The sequence below is a fragment of the Chelonoidis abingdonii genome, chromosome 13, assembly GCF_003597395.2.
Source record: "Chelonoidis abingdonii isolate Lonesome George chromosome 13, CheloAbing_2.0, whole genome shotgun sequence".
Lineage (NCBI taxonomy): Eukaryota > Metazoa > Chordata > Testudines > Testudinidae > Chelonoidis > Chelonoidis abingdonii.
In genome coordinates, this window is record NC_133781.1 from 19,494,375 (window position 1) to 19,510,624 (window position 16,250).

At 45.5% G+C, this 16,250-nt stretch overlaps 1 protein-coding gene across 4 annotated transcripts; it reads left to right on the forward strand.

Annotated features, from left to right (window-relative positions):
- Window positions 1–1,220: 1,220 nt before the first annotated feature.
- Window positions 1,221–15,787, forward strand: MYCBPAP (MYCBP associated protein). Of its 4 annotated transcripts, XM_032785121.2 has the most exons (20): window positions 1,315–1,401; window positions 2,418–2,509; window positions 3,675–3,802; window positions 4,447–4,606; window positions 4,783–4,889; window positions 6,260–6,443; window positions 6,831–6,946; window positions 7,640–7,790; window positions 8,178–8,293; window positions 8,476–8,591; window positions 9,553–9,661; window positions 10,002–10,191; window positions 10,740–10,927; window positions 11,508–11,654; window positions 11,866–12,210; window positions 12,952–13,073; window positions 13,881–13,996; window positions 14,565–14,698; window positions 14,921–15,103; window positions 15,635–15,787. In XM_032785121.2, exons 2-20 carry the CDS (start codon window positions 2,491–2,493, stop codon window positions 15,734–15,736), a joined length of 2,733 nt encoding a protein of 910 aa, XP_032641012.1. In that variant the 5' UTR covers window positions 1,315–1,401; window positions 2,418–2,490; the 3' UTR covers window positions 15,737–15,787. The 4 variants fall into 4 exon arrangements, with proteins under 4 accessions (XP_032641011.1, XP_032641012.1, XP_074927922.1 ...); XM_032785120.2 differs by lacking the exon at window positions 2,418–2,509 and having other exon boundaries at window positions 1,221–1,401; XM_075071821.1 differs by lacking the exon at window positions 1,315–1,401 and having other exon boundaries at window positions 1,925–2,509.
- Window positions 15,788–16,250: the final 463 nt, after the last annotated feature.

Genomic DNA, 16,250 nt, shown 5'->3' on the forward strand with positions numbered 1-16,250 from the left:
CAGCCCTATAGCTAAGAGGGGACATGAGGAGGACTGCCCCTCCCTGGACATTTTTTTTGTCCCTCCCTCCCATTGAAATAAGATGTATTGCAGGTGTTTTGTCTAGTTTCTTAGCTTGTCCTCAGATGTTTGATAGCAGCCCTAAGGCCACAGAGTAGTAGTCGTGGTTCCAATAGCTGAAGTGTGGAGAGAGGGAGTGCTATTGACCATGTTTCAGCTAACTGAAGAGTGGTGGCTGCATCATGCTGCTGCTATAAGAAAGGATGTGTGCAACCCTGGTAAGAAAGTGTCTGCTGAGAAGTCCTCTGCATAGAGCTTGCCAAGCGGGAACATAGCATTCTGTGCTTGGAGCTCCTGTGACCAGACGCTGCCTTCCTGTTTGAAGGGCAAAGAAGGCGAGAGGAGAGGGAAGTTCCTTTTGAAATGGGAGTGAGCAGAATGCTCCTTTTGGAACACACAAAAGAGTGTGGATGAGCTGCCAAGAACCAGAACGTTCCTCTGTGGCCCAGAAGAAACCTTGGGTGGACTGTGGAGGGGCTGTGAAGCTACTGCAGAGTCAAAGGGGATGCGAAGATTGACAGGCACCAGGGCTGTGGGCCCGATCTCCCCAGTGACTGGGCCTGGTTTAGACCCATCTCCATTTTGCGCTGTTTTTCCATCATTCTAATAACCCCCTTTGGGGGAGGTTCAGCCTCGTGTAGGGCAGGGAAGCCGCCTTGTTGAGAGGCAATTGCCCTGGAAGGAAGGAATCACAATGCTGCACAAAGGCCCAGTGGGCTGGAGGTGCCAGCGGGAGGCTGGGGCGTGGATGGGCAAGCCCCCGAGCCCAGCAGGGCAGGGGAGGGGGAGGAAGAGGCAGACTCTGCTGGTGGCTGCTGGAGGACATGGGGCAAAGCACAGGCACCACCCCTCACAGTGCACCGCTGCCTCTCTAATTGCCCCAGTCCTCGGAGCAACTCCCCCAGCACCCCCATTGCCCTTGTGACCTAGGGGCTAAGCAGGGCTTGGCCAGGGCAAGCAGGTCTCAGACTGACACTGCGCACGCGCAGACTCAACCGGCCTGCTAAGGCGTGTGCACTCTGCCGCCTGAATGGATGGCGCATGCGCACAATCGCATCCCTGCGTGCGGAGAGTTCGCTTCCCCGGACCTTAGAGTGCGGGAGGCGGAGCTTGTCTCCCGAGGAACTCGCGCAGGCGCTGTGGCTGTGGCGGAGGGGTTGCCAGGGAGACCGGCCCAAGCCTGTTGCCTGTCCGGGCCCTGTGGGATGCAGCCGCTGGCGGCGCCGCCTCAGAGCTTGAAGAAGGAGCCTCGGGGCGGCCGCAGGGTCCCCTCGCTCGTCGCCGTGTCCGAGACCATGAACAAGTCGAGCAAGAAGGACGCCCGGACCAAAACTCCCCAGGGTAGGGGCGGGGCGGGGCGCTGGGACCGGCAGCACAGCGCCCGCCCCCGGCATGGCTGCAGGGACTCCCTCCCCTCCGGGCACAGTGTGGGGGCCCGGGGAGTCCCCCCGGAACAGAGACACTCCCCTCTGGACACAGTGAGGGGGGCCCAGGGAGTCCCCCCCGGAACAGAGACACCCCCCTCTGGGCACAGTGAGGGGGGCCCAGGGAGTCCCCCCTGGAACAGAGACACCCCCCTCTGGGCACAGTGAGGGGGGCCCAGGGAGTCCCCCCTGGAACAGAGACACCCCCCTCTGGGCACAGTGAGGGGGGCCCAGGGAATCCCCCCTGGAACAGAGACACCCCCTGCTCCAGGCACAGTGTGGGGGCCTGGGGAGTCCCCCCTGGAACAGAGACCCCTCCCCCTCTGGGCACAGTGAGGGGGTCTGGGGACCCCCTCCGGGCACAGAGACACAGTCCAGGCACCTCTGCAGGGACCTCACCCTCCCAGGCACAGTGATAGGGGAAGGCCTTGACAGGGCACAACACTGGCACCAGCTCCAGAGCCCTGCCATGCTGGCATACAGCTAAGAGGTATTGGTATCACTGCCAGAGAGTCACTGGGGAACGGCTCTGGCACCACCTCGGGGTCCCTAACGCATTGGGAGGCTGCATATCCTGCCATCGCCCAGGTAGTGTAGCCAGAGATCCACTGGGACAATCTGGGAGCCCTGGCAATGTTCCCATGGCCCGCTGTCACCACCGCCAGCCATGCATGAAATGGTGATGGAGTGTCTGAGTGGACCTTGCATTGCTTTGACAATCCTGCCTTTGACCTGTTGGGACATAGGCTTGGGAGTATCCAAGTGAAACTGACCTTGCTTTAACAGCACTGTGAGGGCCACACACTGAACAGGGATAATCAGTGGTTCTGATACTGTTACCAGCTACCTACTGTGCGTTAACTTTATAAAAGAAAATCTCATCCCTGCCTGCCCTTATCTAGACTTTTACCAGGTGGTTTGTTTGTTTTTTAGAGGGAGGCAGGACCCAGCAGGTTAAATTTTCCAAAAGCTGCACCTATGTTGGAGAGGTAGCAGCAACTCCAGTATGTCTAATTGGGTGCATGGTAAGATGTGCTTTAATATTTTCAGCAGGTGACAGAAAAGGAACATATATGCCTCCAGTGAGATTGCAGAAATAACTGGGCAGGTGTGGATGGCTTGGCTAGACCTACCCTCAGTATACATTCAAGTGATTTATCACAGACGCACATTATATCCATATCTAATCCACTTACCCAAATAAATACTGGAGTCCTAGGGAGAATGATTTCCAAATACCAATTACAGTCTGTGAGAAGACTGGTAAATCTGCCTCTGAGTAGTGCAGTGCTCTCATATGTTTTCAAAATATGTATTACATAAAATTAGGAGGTTTCACCCTGATAGTCTTTTTAATGTTTGGAAGGGATTGAAATATAATACTGCATATTCCTAATTATGTTAACATACCTGTCTCAAAAAAAAATGACAGACTGTTACTACTGATTTTCTTTCTGGTTGGAGAAACTTTTGTTGCTTTATGAGTCAAAGGTGGGGAAAGCCTTTTAAAGCTAGGATTATTTCTTATTGAATAGTGGTAACACTGAGGGGCCCCAACCAGGGTCTATTGTATTAGGTGTTGTCAAGCACCTAACAAAAAGATAGTTCTTACCCTGAAAAATTTACAATCTAAGACCAAAAGGAGAGACAAGGAAGATATAACATCACAAGGTAATGAGGAGAATGCCACAACTCAGGACATAAGCAGATCAAATTATCAAAGCCGTGATGATCAATATGCATTTATGAGCAGCAAAAATGTCTCCCTGAATATACAAATCTGATATTTATGCACACATGATAAGAGTTTTTGTTTAAGGACTATCATGCAGTTGAGTGTGTAACTGTGTGTTAAAGTTGTCTATTTCCATTTCCATTTGAAATAGGAAACTTTTGTAAAAGTTCTTTGTTTCCATTCTGGGTTGTTGCTCGCTGGAAATATACTACTTGAAAATGTATTGCATTGTGTCTAAGCCAGGGTGAAGGGAATGGGGCAGATGAAACCCACTGTCCATGTTCAGATCACGTGGATACCATGATGTCCTGAGCACGGACGATACTGAGTTCTAGTTTTCCATGCATCTTGAAGACTAGTACTGCCTTTAAGGCTTTCTCAGTTATCCAAAAGAAAGAAGGGGTTTCCCTGGGAGAGAAGGACAAAGTATTTTTACTTCTGTGCTTGTGTTTCAGATAAGAAGAAAGTGAAGACATTTGAGCAGCCCTCTCCACCAATTCAAGAGGAGCCTGAGCCTGTCAGCTCTGTTCTGCAAGGAGATGAAATCCAGGCTCTGGCAATCAAGGTGGAAGATCTAGAGAAGGTGGGTATAAAATCTTGTGGCCCTTGTCACAGGGAGTAGCTGCCTTCACTGAAACTTTCTCTTTATGGGGGTTTGGGGGGGGGGGCTCTCATCAAAACAAACTATAGGAGCTTTGCTCTTGTTCCACTTGTCGCTGTCCTACTTCTGATGGCATGTCAAAATCATCAGAATTTTTAGCTAATCTTTGTGAAAAAGCTGCTGAAAGTGGAAGATTAATTTTATACTAAGATCTTAAATGTCAGGATGAACCATCTGCTGCGTTCTGAATCACACTTCCAACTATTTTGTTTCTTTTAAGATTTCTGTGGTTTTGGAAAAAAAAAATATAGCACCTTTATGAAACCCAAACTGAACTACTTAAGAGGTAGCATCTGCCACTAGGCTATGGTGCAGAAAATTCTTGGGGAGGCTGCTCAGAGTTCATTCCCCTGCCCCATCAAAGCAGCAGAGTCAAAATAGTCAGGATGTTACTTAATTTGATAACTGTAACTTTATACACCACACCTTCCTGAGGAGGACCAGAAGTGTGGAGACAGACCTTGGTGAGTTCTTTACTTCCAGGCCCTCCCCAGCAAGATCAGAAGGGTGGAGATGTGGCAGTGCTGTACCTAACCTCATTGGGATTGTGTATTCTGTTTCTGCAGCTCCATACTCCACACCTTCCCCAAGAAGGGGAGAAAACTCCTGTTGCCAGGAAGTTCATCGTTCGAAGACACAAACCCCAAGAGGCTGGGAAGAAGGCACAGCTCCTGGTAGCATATCCTGCTGATACTGATGCATCTAAGAGACCATTGAGTTATTCTGGTAGGGTTAAACTTCAGCTCTTACTTGTTACTCTTGGTTTTGCTAGAACTACCTGTGGCTAGACCTTTCAGAGTCCAGAAATGAACCTGAAATTCTTGTAGTCTGTTACTGTTTCTGTCCACTATGTTTGATATGGGGCACGCTGTGATCTCACAGTCTGTCTTGCTTGATTGCAGGGCCAGAAGGACCATTTGTTGATAACTGTGAACAGATTCTCCCCCACAGTATCTTAGGAGGTCTCCAGGAATTCAAGAGAGAAGCCTTAGCTAGAGGAAATGCTGAGGTTGGTTTATAAAGTTGTGAAATGGCTGACATCAAATGCTGTCCTAGAAGTAGAGTGTGAGTAGAGTTGAATGAATTTTTTGCATTAATAGTTTATTCACTGAAAAATGGACTTCCAGCTGAGCCAAAGCTATTTGCAAACTTTTCATTTTCAACTCTGAATTTCTTTCTGGCTAGATTCACAAGGGGATTTGTGTGGCATAAGGAGGTGGTGATGGTGTACCCCTTATGCCCAATAGTCCACTGGTTGGGACACTCAGTATGGATGTGGAAGACTTGGGTTCAAATTCCTCCTTTGGTGCAGAAACTTGAACTCAAGTGTCTGCCCTCCCAGGTGAGTACTCTAACCACCAAGCTATTGGATATTCTGGGGAAGTCTCTGGCTTTTCTGTTGAAGCTTTCTGCTTTTCATGAAATATTGACATGTTCATTGGGTCACAAAGAGAGAGAAGTAAGATTCTATAGCCTGGTGGTTAGGGCACTCATCTAGGAGTGGGAACTCCTTGGTTCAGGTTCCTAGTCCAGAGGAGGGATTGGAATCTGGGTTTCCTGCATCCCAGATGAGTATCGCCACTGGGTTATTAGGGGCACCACCACCATGGAAACTGGAAAAAAAAAAATAGTTTTGGGTCAAAACCAAAAAATCTGTTGTTCACACAGTCCTAGTGATGAGTGCAGTAGACTTAGGTTTAACTGAAAATGCTTCAGAAAATTCTCTTGCCTGAGACATGGTTTGCCCATATGGGAGGAAATTGCTCGCAGAGTAACTGCAATGCCAGGCCTAGTAAGTCCTGTCTGGAGAAGAGTCCCACAGTAAGAGGAATTGGACAGTTCCAGGCTCCAGTTCCATCGGCAGTTTTGTTGAGAGCACCAGTACTGAGTAGCACATAGAGAAGTGAGGTGATGAGATAGTGCCTTTCCTTATGTCTGACTATTCAGTGTAGTATCGTCTTAAACAGTCTGTGAGTGAGCTGTGAATGCCAGAAACTCTGTTGATACAGAAGTGGTTGCCTAGAGACAGTGCCAATCCAGAATGCTCTCTTCTTTACCCCTTTGCTCCATTTGTTTTTGTGGTGCCTGTGCATGGATGGATAGGCTAATCTAACATTTTAATTTAATAATAATAGCCACCTTAATTGATGAGTCCGGTTATAGCTGGTATGGCAACACTCATTTTTTCATATTCTCTATGTATATATATCTTCCTACTGTATTTTCCACTGCATGCTCCCAATGGAGTGGGCTGTAGACCATGAAAGCTTATGCCCAAATAAATTTGTTAGTCTCTAAGGTGCCACAAGGACTCCTGGCTGTTTTTGCTGATATAGACTAACACGACTGCCACTCTGAAACATTTTAATTTCTGTTCAGTTAGCTGAGCTGATTGCAGACTCACATCTGGATGGTACAGTGGCAGCTTTAGAGAAGTACAGAGAGAAACATGGGGATGGGAAGAGGAGAAAGTGTCTCTGGGCCTCACCGTCACAACACAGGGCCCTCCAGAACTGGCATCATAATGTGGCACTCAGGAAGAAGCAGCAGAGAGTTCTGAGTAGTGAGTAAAGCTGGGACAACTTCATTGTGTGGAACACCATGTAAGACTGTGTGAACCAAACATCATCACAGTAAGTTATTACTGCCCCAGGCAAACCAAGGCCTGGCTGATTTGGGAAATTGGATAATTGCACAGCAATGCACACATTTTCACTGGTCCCCAGACCCTAGTTGTGCTGAATGAGGTGATTCAGCACATTCAGTCTGTGAGGATGGCCTTGGTGGCTTGTACGGCAGTGGCTGGAAGTAGCAGCGAGACAGATTGAGGTGGGGAATGTGACTGGAAGAGGATTACCGTGCTGGAGAGGGAGGCAGCTGGAAGGAGTGAGGCTGATTTTCTGGAGACTCTGGTTGGTAAAAGAGGTGATTCTGTTTTGCTTCTTTTTAGAGTTTCTTCGGAAACCAGAAAATGAACTGCTGATGAATCTCTCAGAGGATTACAGACGAGTCCAGGAAGAGCGGTATCTTATTGACCGGAGCCTCCCTGCTCTGCACTATGGGAAGGTGAGAGCCCCACTTCTTTAGAGTCCTGATTATTCTGGTCTTGTGGAAGGGGGTTATTTGGGCTAGGATGTTAGTGTCACGAATAATACTGTTGGGACTGGCATAGAGGCGCCATCTTTAGGCATCTACCATATCCACTGCAGGTCCGAAATGAATTACGGAGCTTCCAGTTATTTCAAAGAGAAACATCATTTGATTTGAAAATGGTGGTGATGTAACAAGTATTGGTTAGATCTAACAGATGCTGTTCTTGTGGGCTCCTTGCTAAAGAGCTTTAGTGCATGGGGCACTGCCATGCAGTGAGCCTCCTACTAAGGACCAGCACAGGCTGGGGAGATGGCACGGTCATGTGCCAGAAATTACTATTACCAGACAGCAAAGATCTAATGGCATCAGGGCTAGATGCAGAGGTTCCCATTTGGAAGGTGCTCTGAAGGGAAATGTTCCTGGGCTAAAACAAGGGAGTCATTTGCTGTGTATTTACAGTACTACAAAAAGGATTCACATCAATGGGAATATATTGTGTTAATATCATTTGATCTTTCGTTCAGTCAGAGTGTCCATTTGGATTAAGGAGAGGTCATAATTGGTTAAATCTTCTTATAAACAATCTGTGATGCCTTCTGCTTAGTTCCTGTGAGACTGAGAGACAGGTTATCATTGCATGGTGGCAACCTTCTTTTTTCTCCCTAGGGCTACCATGTAGGAAGTGAGTTCTGGAGCCAGCCTGAGTGTATCGGAGATGAACTCACTGGTCTGATGATGACATTGACCCAGAGGGAGCGAGGCTACCCAGAGCCTATCACTCATGTAGGGAAACCTCAGAGTGTCAGGATGGAGATGGGTGAGGAAATGGGTGGAGGCACAACTTTAATGGGGAGGCATGTGGAACAGCAAAGATTAACTAGCCAGTAGTTTTAAATTGCTGCGAGGAGGCTCGTATTGCTAGGATCCCTTCTGGCAGTGGAAAGGCATTGATGTGAAGCAGCTTACACTGTTGGGCATCTAGTCATCACATGGAGGGACCTGCCAAGTTGAAGGCTACACTACTATAGTCCTAGGTGACACTGCCAGGGCACTCCTAAGATTAAGTTCATACTGATGGAACTGTGTTTCTCAGAGATACAGCTGGGGATATTTGGACTGTTGCAAGATCAACTGTCGGGGAGAAAGTGAAACCAATAGGCGTGTGGTGTGTAAACCCTGAACTCACATGTGATTAATTCCACAGGTTCCAGATCTGCAAAGGAGTCCCCTTTCCGTTTCACCTGGGATAAGAGTCTCTTCCTGAGGTATCGACGACAGGAGCTAAAATCCATCCTAGAGGAGCTGGATTTTAATCACCCTGTAAGATCAATGGACTCTCCTAAGCACAAGACACTGTTTTTGAAGGCAGCATACTGTGCTTCTCTCCTTCCTTATCAAAGGATATACTATAGCCTAGCTTGACTACATCTGACATCTGTATAAGAAGAAAAACTAATAGATGTCCTTTTTCTTTTTTTTTATGTCTATTACGTTTTGTGAAGGACCTAGATGGCCTGGAAGTGATTGGTAAAGGGCAGCCTTTCACTTCTGTCTCAGCACAGTATTCCCAGCTGTGCCAGGAAAATAAGGAAGGCACCACTGAAGAGAGAGTGAGCCTGTAAGTTATGTTTGATGATAGTGATAAGAATTGTGGATACTGACCAGCTGTCTTTGAGGATTTCTCACTTGTCCTTGTCCAGAATGGGTCAGATTCTCCACAGAGGATAGGGAAGTGGCCTTAAGAAAGCCAGAGACAGCTAGTAGAGAACTTCCCCTGTGCAGGGGGAATTCTCCACTGGTGGAAACCTGATGGAGGTAGCTCCAGTGCCTCCAATACCAGCTGCCCTCCTCATCCCAATGTAAGGGGCCTTGTTAAGAGTGCTCCAGGGTGCAGCATAGGTGGAAAGAGGAGAAGGTATGGCAGAGTGAAGCACTGCTATGGTCAGTTCTCCAGTGGCAAAGTTAGAGGTGCTCCCGTGTGACTCTGAACTAGCACTGGGGCCTCATGGCTGAGGATCAAGGAGCTGAAACCAACTTCTTGTGGCCCACCCCTTTCCACTCACTTTGCCCTAGGTTAAGCAGGGTGGAGAATCTTCCGCTAGTTACTCCAGACTCTGCATTTCCTTCAGGTGTCTTCAGTCTTCCATCTTCCTCAGATTTTTTTTTCTGCCCATGGTAGGCATTACCTTTGGTCCATTCTTTGGTGGGTACTGCCTCTTCATTTAATACTCTGTCCCCAGCCTTCCTTAAGCAGGTATCTTTGTCCATTTCATCAAGTATGAGTTCCATCCTGCCCATTCTTGGTGGTGACAATATCAGTCTATGTTTGGAGTTCCTTTGAGTTTAGACCCTCAAAGCTGCAGTCTAATGCACTGTCTGTAATCAGAAGACTCTGTGATTGATGAGTTTTCAGTCTGTTGGCTACAGTGGAACCCTACAGATGAAATGGTTAATCAGAAATGAACACTCTGTTTCTTGGTTAATGCCAGTGTTCTAAACAACCACTCTGTTCCTCAGTGCTTGATAATAACTTGCTTGAACAGTCCCAAGAGAATATTGGCCATTGCTCTGTTTAACAGTGATCCCTTAGAAGATTATCCAGATGTGGTTCCAGAACCAGTATTGGGTCCATCTTTGCAGTTTTGTGGGCAGCCAGCTCGTTGGATCAACAGCACCACTTCTCATAGGGTAAAATTGCAATTCTTTTGAAATATGATGAGGCTAAGTTTTTTTTCTTTCCCAAGTCATAGCTGTATATTGAGTGTAACCAGCAGGGTTATTCTGGACATCATAGAGTGGTTGCTAAACTTGTACTTGTTTTGGAGGGATCTAGAAACAGAGACAGGGAGTTTTGTTTGTTTCTGTTCAGCCTCAGTCCACCTCCTGATGGTGGCAGCTTGGTGGGTGCCTTGTACCATTTTCTGTCAAGCTGGATCTAATAGTTTAAACAGCCAGCTGTAGTATCACTTAATTTGGTCATGGGAAGGCAAATCCTGTGGTTACCTTTTTCTTTCTTTCTCCCATGCAGGATGAAATTGGCATTGCTGCCCGGGTCACCTTTGAAGTTTTGGCAGGTGAGAAAGCTGAATCCTGCCTGACAGTAAGCAATGATGGCACAGCTGCCATATGGTATGATTGGCGGAGGCAAGCCCAGCCAGTTACCTTTGAAGAAACTAAGGAGAAAGGGATGCAGTATTTTTACTTTAACACCAGACCAGGTGAGATGTGGATCTCTTAAAGATTACCGTATAGGCTTAATACCCATGCCAAAGCAAACATGTGAGGTGGACATGTTCAGGGGGTTATTTAAGTCAGGCCACTGCCAAAGCAAACATATGTGGTGATTCTCCTTAAGAAGCTACTTGGGGTTCGCAGAGCAGATTAATGCCAGAGGAGATGTGTGAGAAAGATCCCTTTCAAGGGTGGTTGGAGGAAAAAGGATAAGTCCTAGCCAGAATTTGTATGGGTAGAATATCTAAAACCTTATGATTTTCTATTGAAAAATTGGGGCAGAACATGTACCGAGAGTGTTGAGATCAAGGTAAAATTAGGGATTGAAAGAGTGAAGAGAAAAAACCCATTCAGCAATCTGATGGATGGGAGTAAACCTGGAAGACGGATGTCGATATTAGCTGTGATATCTGGCTGAAAAACAGACACTGACACCAGAAAATAAGCAGATTTGTGAAGTATTTGGAAGAGGATTCAACGGGACAAGAGAACTCTTGTACTCAGGTGACTGATGTGCTCTCTCTGTTATTCTTAGGTGTCATTCTGCCTGGAGAAACCAGAAACTTTTCCTTCTTTTTCAAGTCAGGGAAGGCAGGAATCTTCAGTGAGTCCTGGGAGTTTGTTACTCATCCCATGTTATTAGGAGGGGCTGTCCTGCAAGTATCCCTGTGGGGTATTGCTGTGTATGAGGATAAGTTGGCTGGCCTCAGAGATGAATTGGAGGTAACCAAGTGGTTAGCTATGTGAATGTAAGCTTCAGACTCAATGTGTAACTTTAGTACGTTGTGGGTGCTGCAATGTTCTTATTGCCATAAAGTTGGGACTAAGGGTAAGATTATCAGTTTCTGATATAGCACTTGTTTTTTGTTTATCTTTTCTAGTTTTAGTTAATTAGGTAGTATACAGGTTTTCCAAATGAAGTGGCATCAGCACTCCACATCAGCTCAATCTATTTTCATGCCTCTTGTATAAAATCTAATGATGTCTGTGCTGAAATACTTACTTTGTCCTTTTTAAAAAAAAATCCTTCTACCTTTTTTCCTTTAAGTTTTAGTTACTGGTATGTGTGGAGTTTAATGACCTACTAAGTAAAGTCAAATTAAATAATTTTAAAATTATGCCAACATCTGTATAATATAGATGTTTGTGTGATCATTTTAATGATCACCGTATTGGATGTAAATACATCTGTGTATTTATGTGTCCATGTGACTGAGCATATATGTTAATGTATGCCTATAGTTTTGTGGGGGGAGGGGGTAGGTCAAGGAATCAAATCTCTTTGGTTACTGTGGTGCCCCAGAGTGAGCTGGCTGCACGAGAAGTTGCTGTCATAGTGAAGGAGAATCTGAAGGAGCTGCTTGATCGAATTCGGACACCGGAACGAGTCCCATCTCCTGTTGATGCTTACATCACAGAGGAAGAGTTATTCCACAGAAAGAATCCAGAGGTACAGTTTGCCACTAGATATTCTACACTGAACTGAGCATAAGTACTCGGGAATGATGATGCCGTGGCCTACATGGTGCATCCCAGGGTTTCTAAGCAGGAAGGTGAAATAGTGTAGCTTGTCGGTTTAAGCGCTAGATGGTGTTCTAGATAGTTTCAAAGTAAGACTTGTTTCACCTCTCTATTTATCTTTTCCTTCTCTATTGTCACAGTTGCACTATCAGCACCAAGTGGTGAAGGAGCTTCATGAATTGTGGAGGCAACACATGAATTTTCCCTCAACTTCAGAGGAAGAGGAGATTTTGCGCCAGAAGAGCATAGTACAGCCAGTCTCAGGCCAGAAGAGCACTGTACAGGAATTTTGGTGCCAGAAGAGTGCTATGGACATTGCATTTCAGAAGAGCATTCCCGGGGAGATCCCACAGCTGAAGAGCACTAGGGAGGAGATCCCATGCCAGAAGAGTATTGTGGAGGAGATCCTAAGCCAGATGATTAATGTGGAGGAGGAGGAAGTGAGCCAGACAGAGTGGAACCTTTCCTTTGAGGATTTTAAACAGGTTCTACCCCTCTGTCCTTGTTAAAATTGTGATGGGTTGGCAAGGAATGGGGCTGTAACCATTTTGAGATTTGCTTGCTTGGGAATAGTCTGGTATGTTCCAGCTCCCAAACGAATGAAGCCATGTGTGTATCAGAAGTTTGAGTAAATCACTGCAATGAGGTGAGGGGGTGATTCACTGAGTATGTCAGCAAAAGCCTAGCAGGGAATGAATCATCCTTCAACACTGCTGACCGTGTCCTGGGTTCTCTTGTGAAGAGATTCCTGAGGGAGTCTTTGCGGCTCCTGTGTGATGAAGGAAAAAGAATTGGGTAACATTGTACATGTTCTGTGTTTAGTAGTATTTAGCTATTGGAAAGCTAAAGCTTTTAGTATGGCGGAGAAGCGCTTGTTGTTTATCCCAGTATTTAGAATGTGAGGGGTGGGGTCATGGTCCAGCCCCCTCTGTTTCCCTTGTGCTTGAAAAGTTCTCCTTATCCATCAGAGGACTTGGGGGCCTAGTGCTCACAACAGGGTCCAGATGAGGTATTTTCCAATTCTCTCCCTCACTGCAGTGTTAGTTTGGACTTAAGAGTCCAAACTTGCCTAGCTTATCAGTGCAAGTTTTGCTGCAGCGCACTGTTGGAAACCTATCTGTTGCTTTTATAGCTTTATTCTCCATTCCCTGCCGTTTTGGATCCCCAGGGTCCTCATTCTAGCTCTGAAGCTGAGGAGTTGCTCACTGAGCTTTCTATCCCATCAGGCTTTGCAGTTAATCCCTGAGGAGGAAAAACGAGAAGCAGCGCTGACCCAGCTCAATAAGGCTGCATTGGCACTTTGTGTGGAACAGAGACCAACCCAGTCAGACCTCCTGCACCAAACATGGTATGTTACCATTGCAGAGAAAAGCCCTTTCATACAAATAGCTTTGCTTAGTAGCACTGGCAAACTCCAGCAGAGAGCAGACAAGTGTGTCCAGCAGTATGAGTTCTATCAGTCCTCTACATGCAAGGTTTTCTACACCTTAGGGATAGCAGCTGTCCAAGTCGTAGATCCCATTTTACTCTGGAGATAAGTCAGAATATTGATCTCTTGCTGCTTTGGAGAATACTTGAGATCTTTTCATTCTCCGAGATTGTTATCTGGCAGAATATTCTGTGTCACCTTTATGAGGTCCTCACCTGGCAGGCAGTTTTCTCTAACACTGTATTTGAAAAGGTTGTTGTATCCCATATTCTGTCATTCACTCTTACTTTAGGGCTGTAAACACACTGAAAGTTTCTGTTCACCTGTAAATCAGAAGGACGCAGGAACTCCAAGATGCAGATGGGAGTCTGATCCACATTGACTTATGTTGAAGAGGAAGAAACCTTATTTCACAATATTTATGGATCCAGCGGACCTCTGTTTCCTGAACTATTGAGAGCCATGGGGGCTGTAACTTCATAAAATAATTTCGTCTGAAGCCATCTATGCACAATTGTCAGACGTTGGATGTTAGCACATTGAGTTAGTTGGAAGCAGCAATAGCTCTTACTGGTTAAGGTGTTTTTGTTCATGGGCACAGGGTAGAACAAGATGCTGGGAGAAGCAAAAACCCTGCCTTGTCCTGCCCCTTCTCCCCAATGTGCATATGAATCCTCTCCTGCACAACTTCTGGCCATGGCAAATACTGACGGTTTTGTTTCTCAGTCTCCAGCTGTGGCGTGAAGCAGTTGATGGTCTGGTGAGCCGCTCCGTAATGCTAAGATCCCTGCTCGGCATGCCTGAGAAGGACACTTCTGTAGAAATTGTTCCAGAAGAAACAGGTAAGTTTATAGTCTGAGTACACCAGCCTGTAAGCCATTTAAGCAGGTTTTCCTGGGCCTTTTAAGGGGATTTCAGTTCCATTTAATTTCTGTTAATTTACTGAGCTTCAACTTAAATGAATGCTTGAGCACTTCCCCCACTGAGCCCTTTGTGAGGCAATGTATCAGAAAAAGTAGTCCAGAGTATAGTACTCACCCTGATTTGTTGTGTGGTTTCTCAAAGACACAGAAACCTGTTGGCTTAGCATTAGTATTTGTATTTCTATTAGCATTTAGGCCTATTTCTCACCCATACTAATAAAAACATTACCATTATTGCTCCTTTACATGCTAGCCCTACTGTATATTTATTGTTTCTTATGTCCATCCTTAAATAAGACTATACCTGAGAAGTCAGTGTATTGTATGAATGCTAATTTGCAGTATGCTTTCATAAACATCAGATAGATAGAAGGAGGAAAATACATTGTAATATAATGTATGTATAATGTACAGTGGCATTGGATTTGCAGCTCTGTACTGGATCTTGAAACAATGCTCTGGGATCACTGGAATTTTTTGTTTGCAGTGGATCCGAAGCAGATTGTAAAAGGAGGAAAGGAGGACCGGAAAGCCTTGCAGAAAGAAGAGAAGAAAACAGCTGGGGGAAAGGAAAAAGAGGACAAAAAAGGAGCAATAAAGTCAACAGGAAAAGATAGAGAGGTATGTGGTGGCAATCTAGAAGATGGAAAGTGATTAACTGGTTTTTGAGAGAGTATGTGACAGATTACAAGGGTGTGTATATTGGGCTTCTAAACCTCCATCTTCCTGTGGAAGAGTTGATTTCCTCTCTTTTGAATGAACTGCTGTCTCTGATGTGCAGTATGCTCACAATTTGAAGGATGCTATGGTCCTACGTTTGTCTGTCTTTCTGTGTATGATCAGGAACGTTCAAACAGCAGGAAGACAAAAGGGAAAGATGAGAAAAGAGTAAGAACTCCAAGTTTCACACGGGAGGTGAAAGAATTCACACCATTGGAAGGCATAGATTCAGACCAAGTAGAATCTCACCAGGAACCAGTAGATCCCATTGTACTTGAGAAATACCGTGAAAAACTTTATGTTGAAGTAAGTCTGGTCTTATCTTTCCATGTTTCTCATTCTTCTGTGTATTTTGTCACCTTTTCTCAGTTGCTTTTGTTCTCTGCTGTCTCCTCTTCTTTGCTTTTAAGTTTAGCGTGAAGCTAGGTGCACAGCTGAGCATTTTATCAGATTAAGAAAACCTAATAAACAAATTGTCAGCAAATGTTAGCATGGGCTGCTGTGTCAACCGATCCCCAAGCTGGAATGATTCCATCATGTATTCAGCTGCATGCCCCAGTTCTGACCTGGAATTTCTTCAGCATGCTTACAGATTCTTGAGGGATCATCATACTAAATTCTATGTCAGATAACGTTAAACACACTTTCCTTTAGTTCAGACCGCTCTTTTTAGGGATAAAAATATGTAAAATCCAGATATTTCTTTGAGCATTACAAGCATCGTGTTGGGGGCGGTGGTATATATAAGCGAGATGCTTTTGCTTCAGTCAGTCCCTTTCACCAACATTTGTTATCACCTTTTCATTAAAAGGGTCTTTGTATCGTTTTCTGTTCTAGGTCTATGGCCTTCTGGAGTCAATGGTGGGCAATATGGTTTTTCTGTTTGAAGAACTAAAGAGGGATGCCCAAGAGCGGGAGAGTGAAGCATTTTCTGTCTAAAAATGCATTGTTGCTGTTCTTTTTAAATAAATAAATATTCATGTTTTTACAGATCCAGTGTAGTCTCCTTTTCTGTATGAACCTGGCAAAAGTGACTAAAAAAACACCTGACCAGGATGGCCCTCTTCTCACATTTTGCTATTGGAGATCCATCCAGGGAGACATTCCTAGGTCATCTGTTATTTTGACAAAAAAATATTGAATCGGGAGAGTTCAGTGCATGGGGGTATCACAGACTCAGAAGTGGTTGAGACTGAAAGAAACTGGAGAAATTCTGCCTATGGAAGAGAGCTGAAAAGTTCCAATAGCTCAAGGCACATTGCCGGTCTTTGTTTCTCAGTCTCTTGTCTCTGAAGCCAATGAGAGGAGAGAGAGAGTGCACCAAGTGTTCCTGAACCCAACCATCATGACACCAACACAGAGAAATATCATTAGAAATCCATCTTTTTTTTTTTATTTCATCTGTCTCCTTATGTCAGATTTCTATCTGGTGGAGGTGAATTGAAGTTGGGAG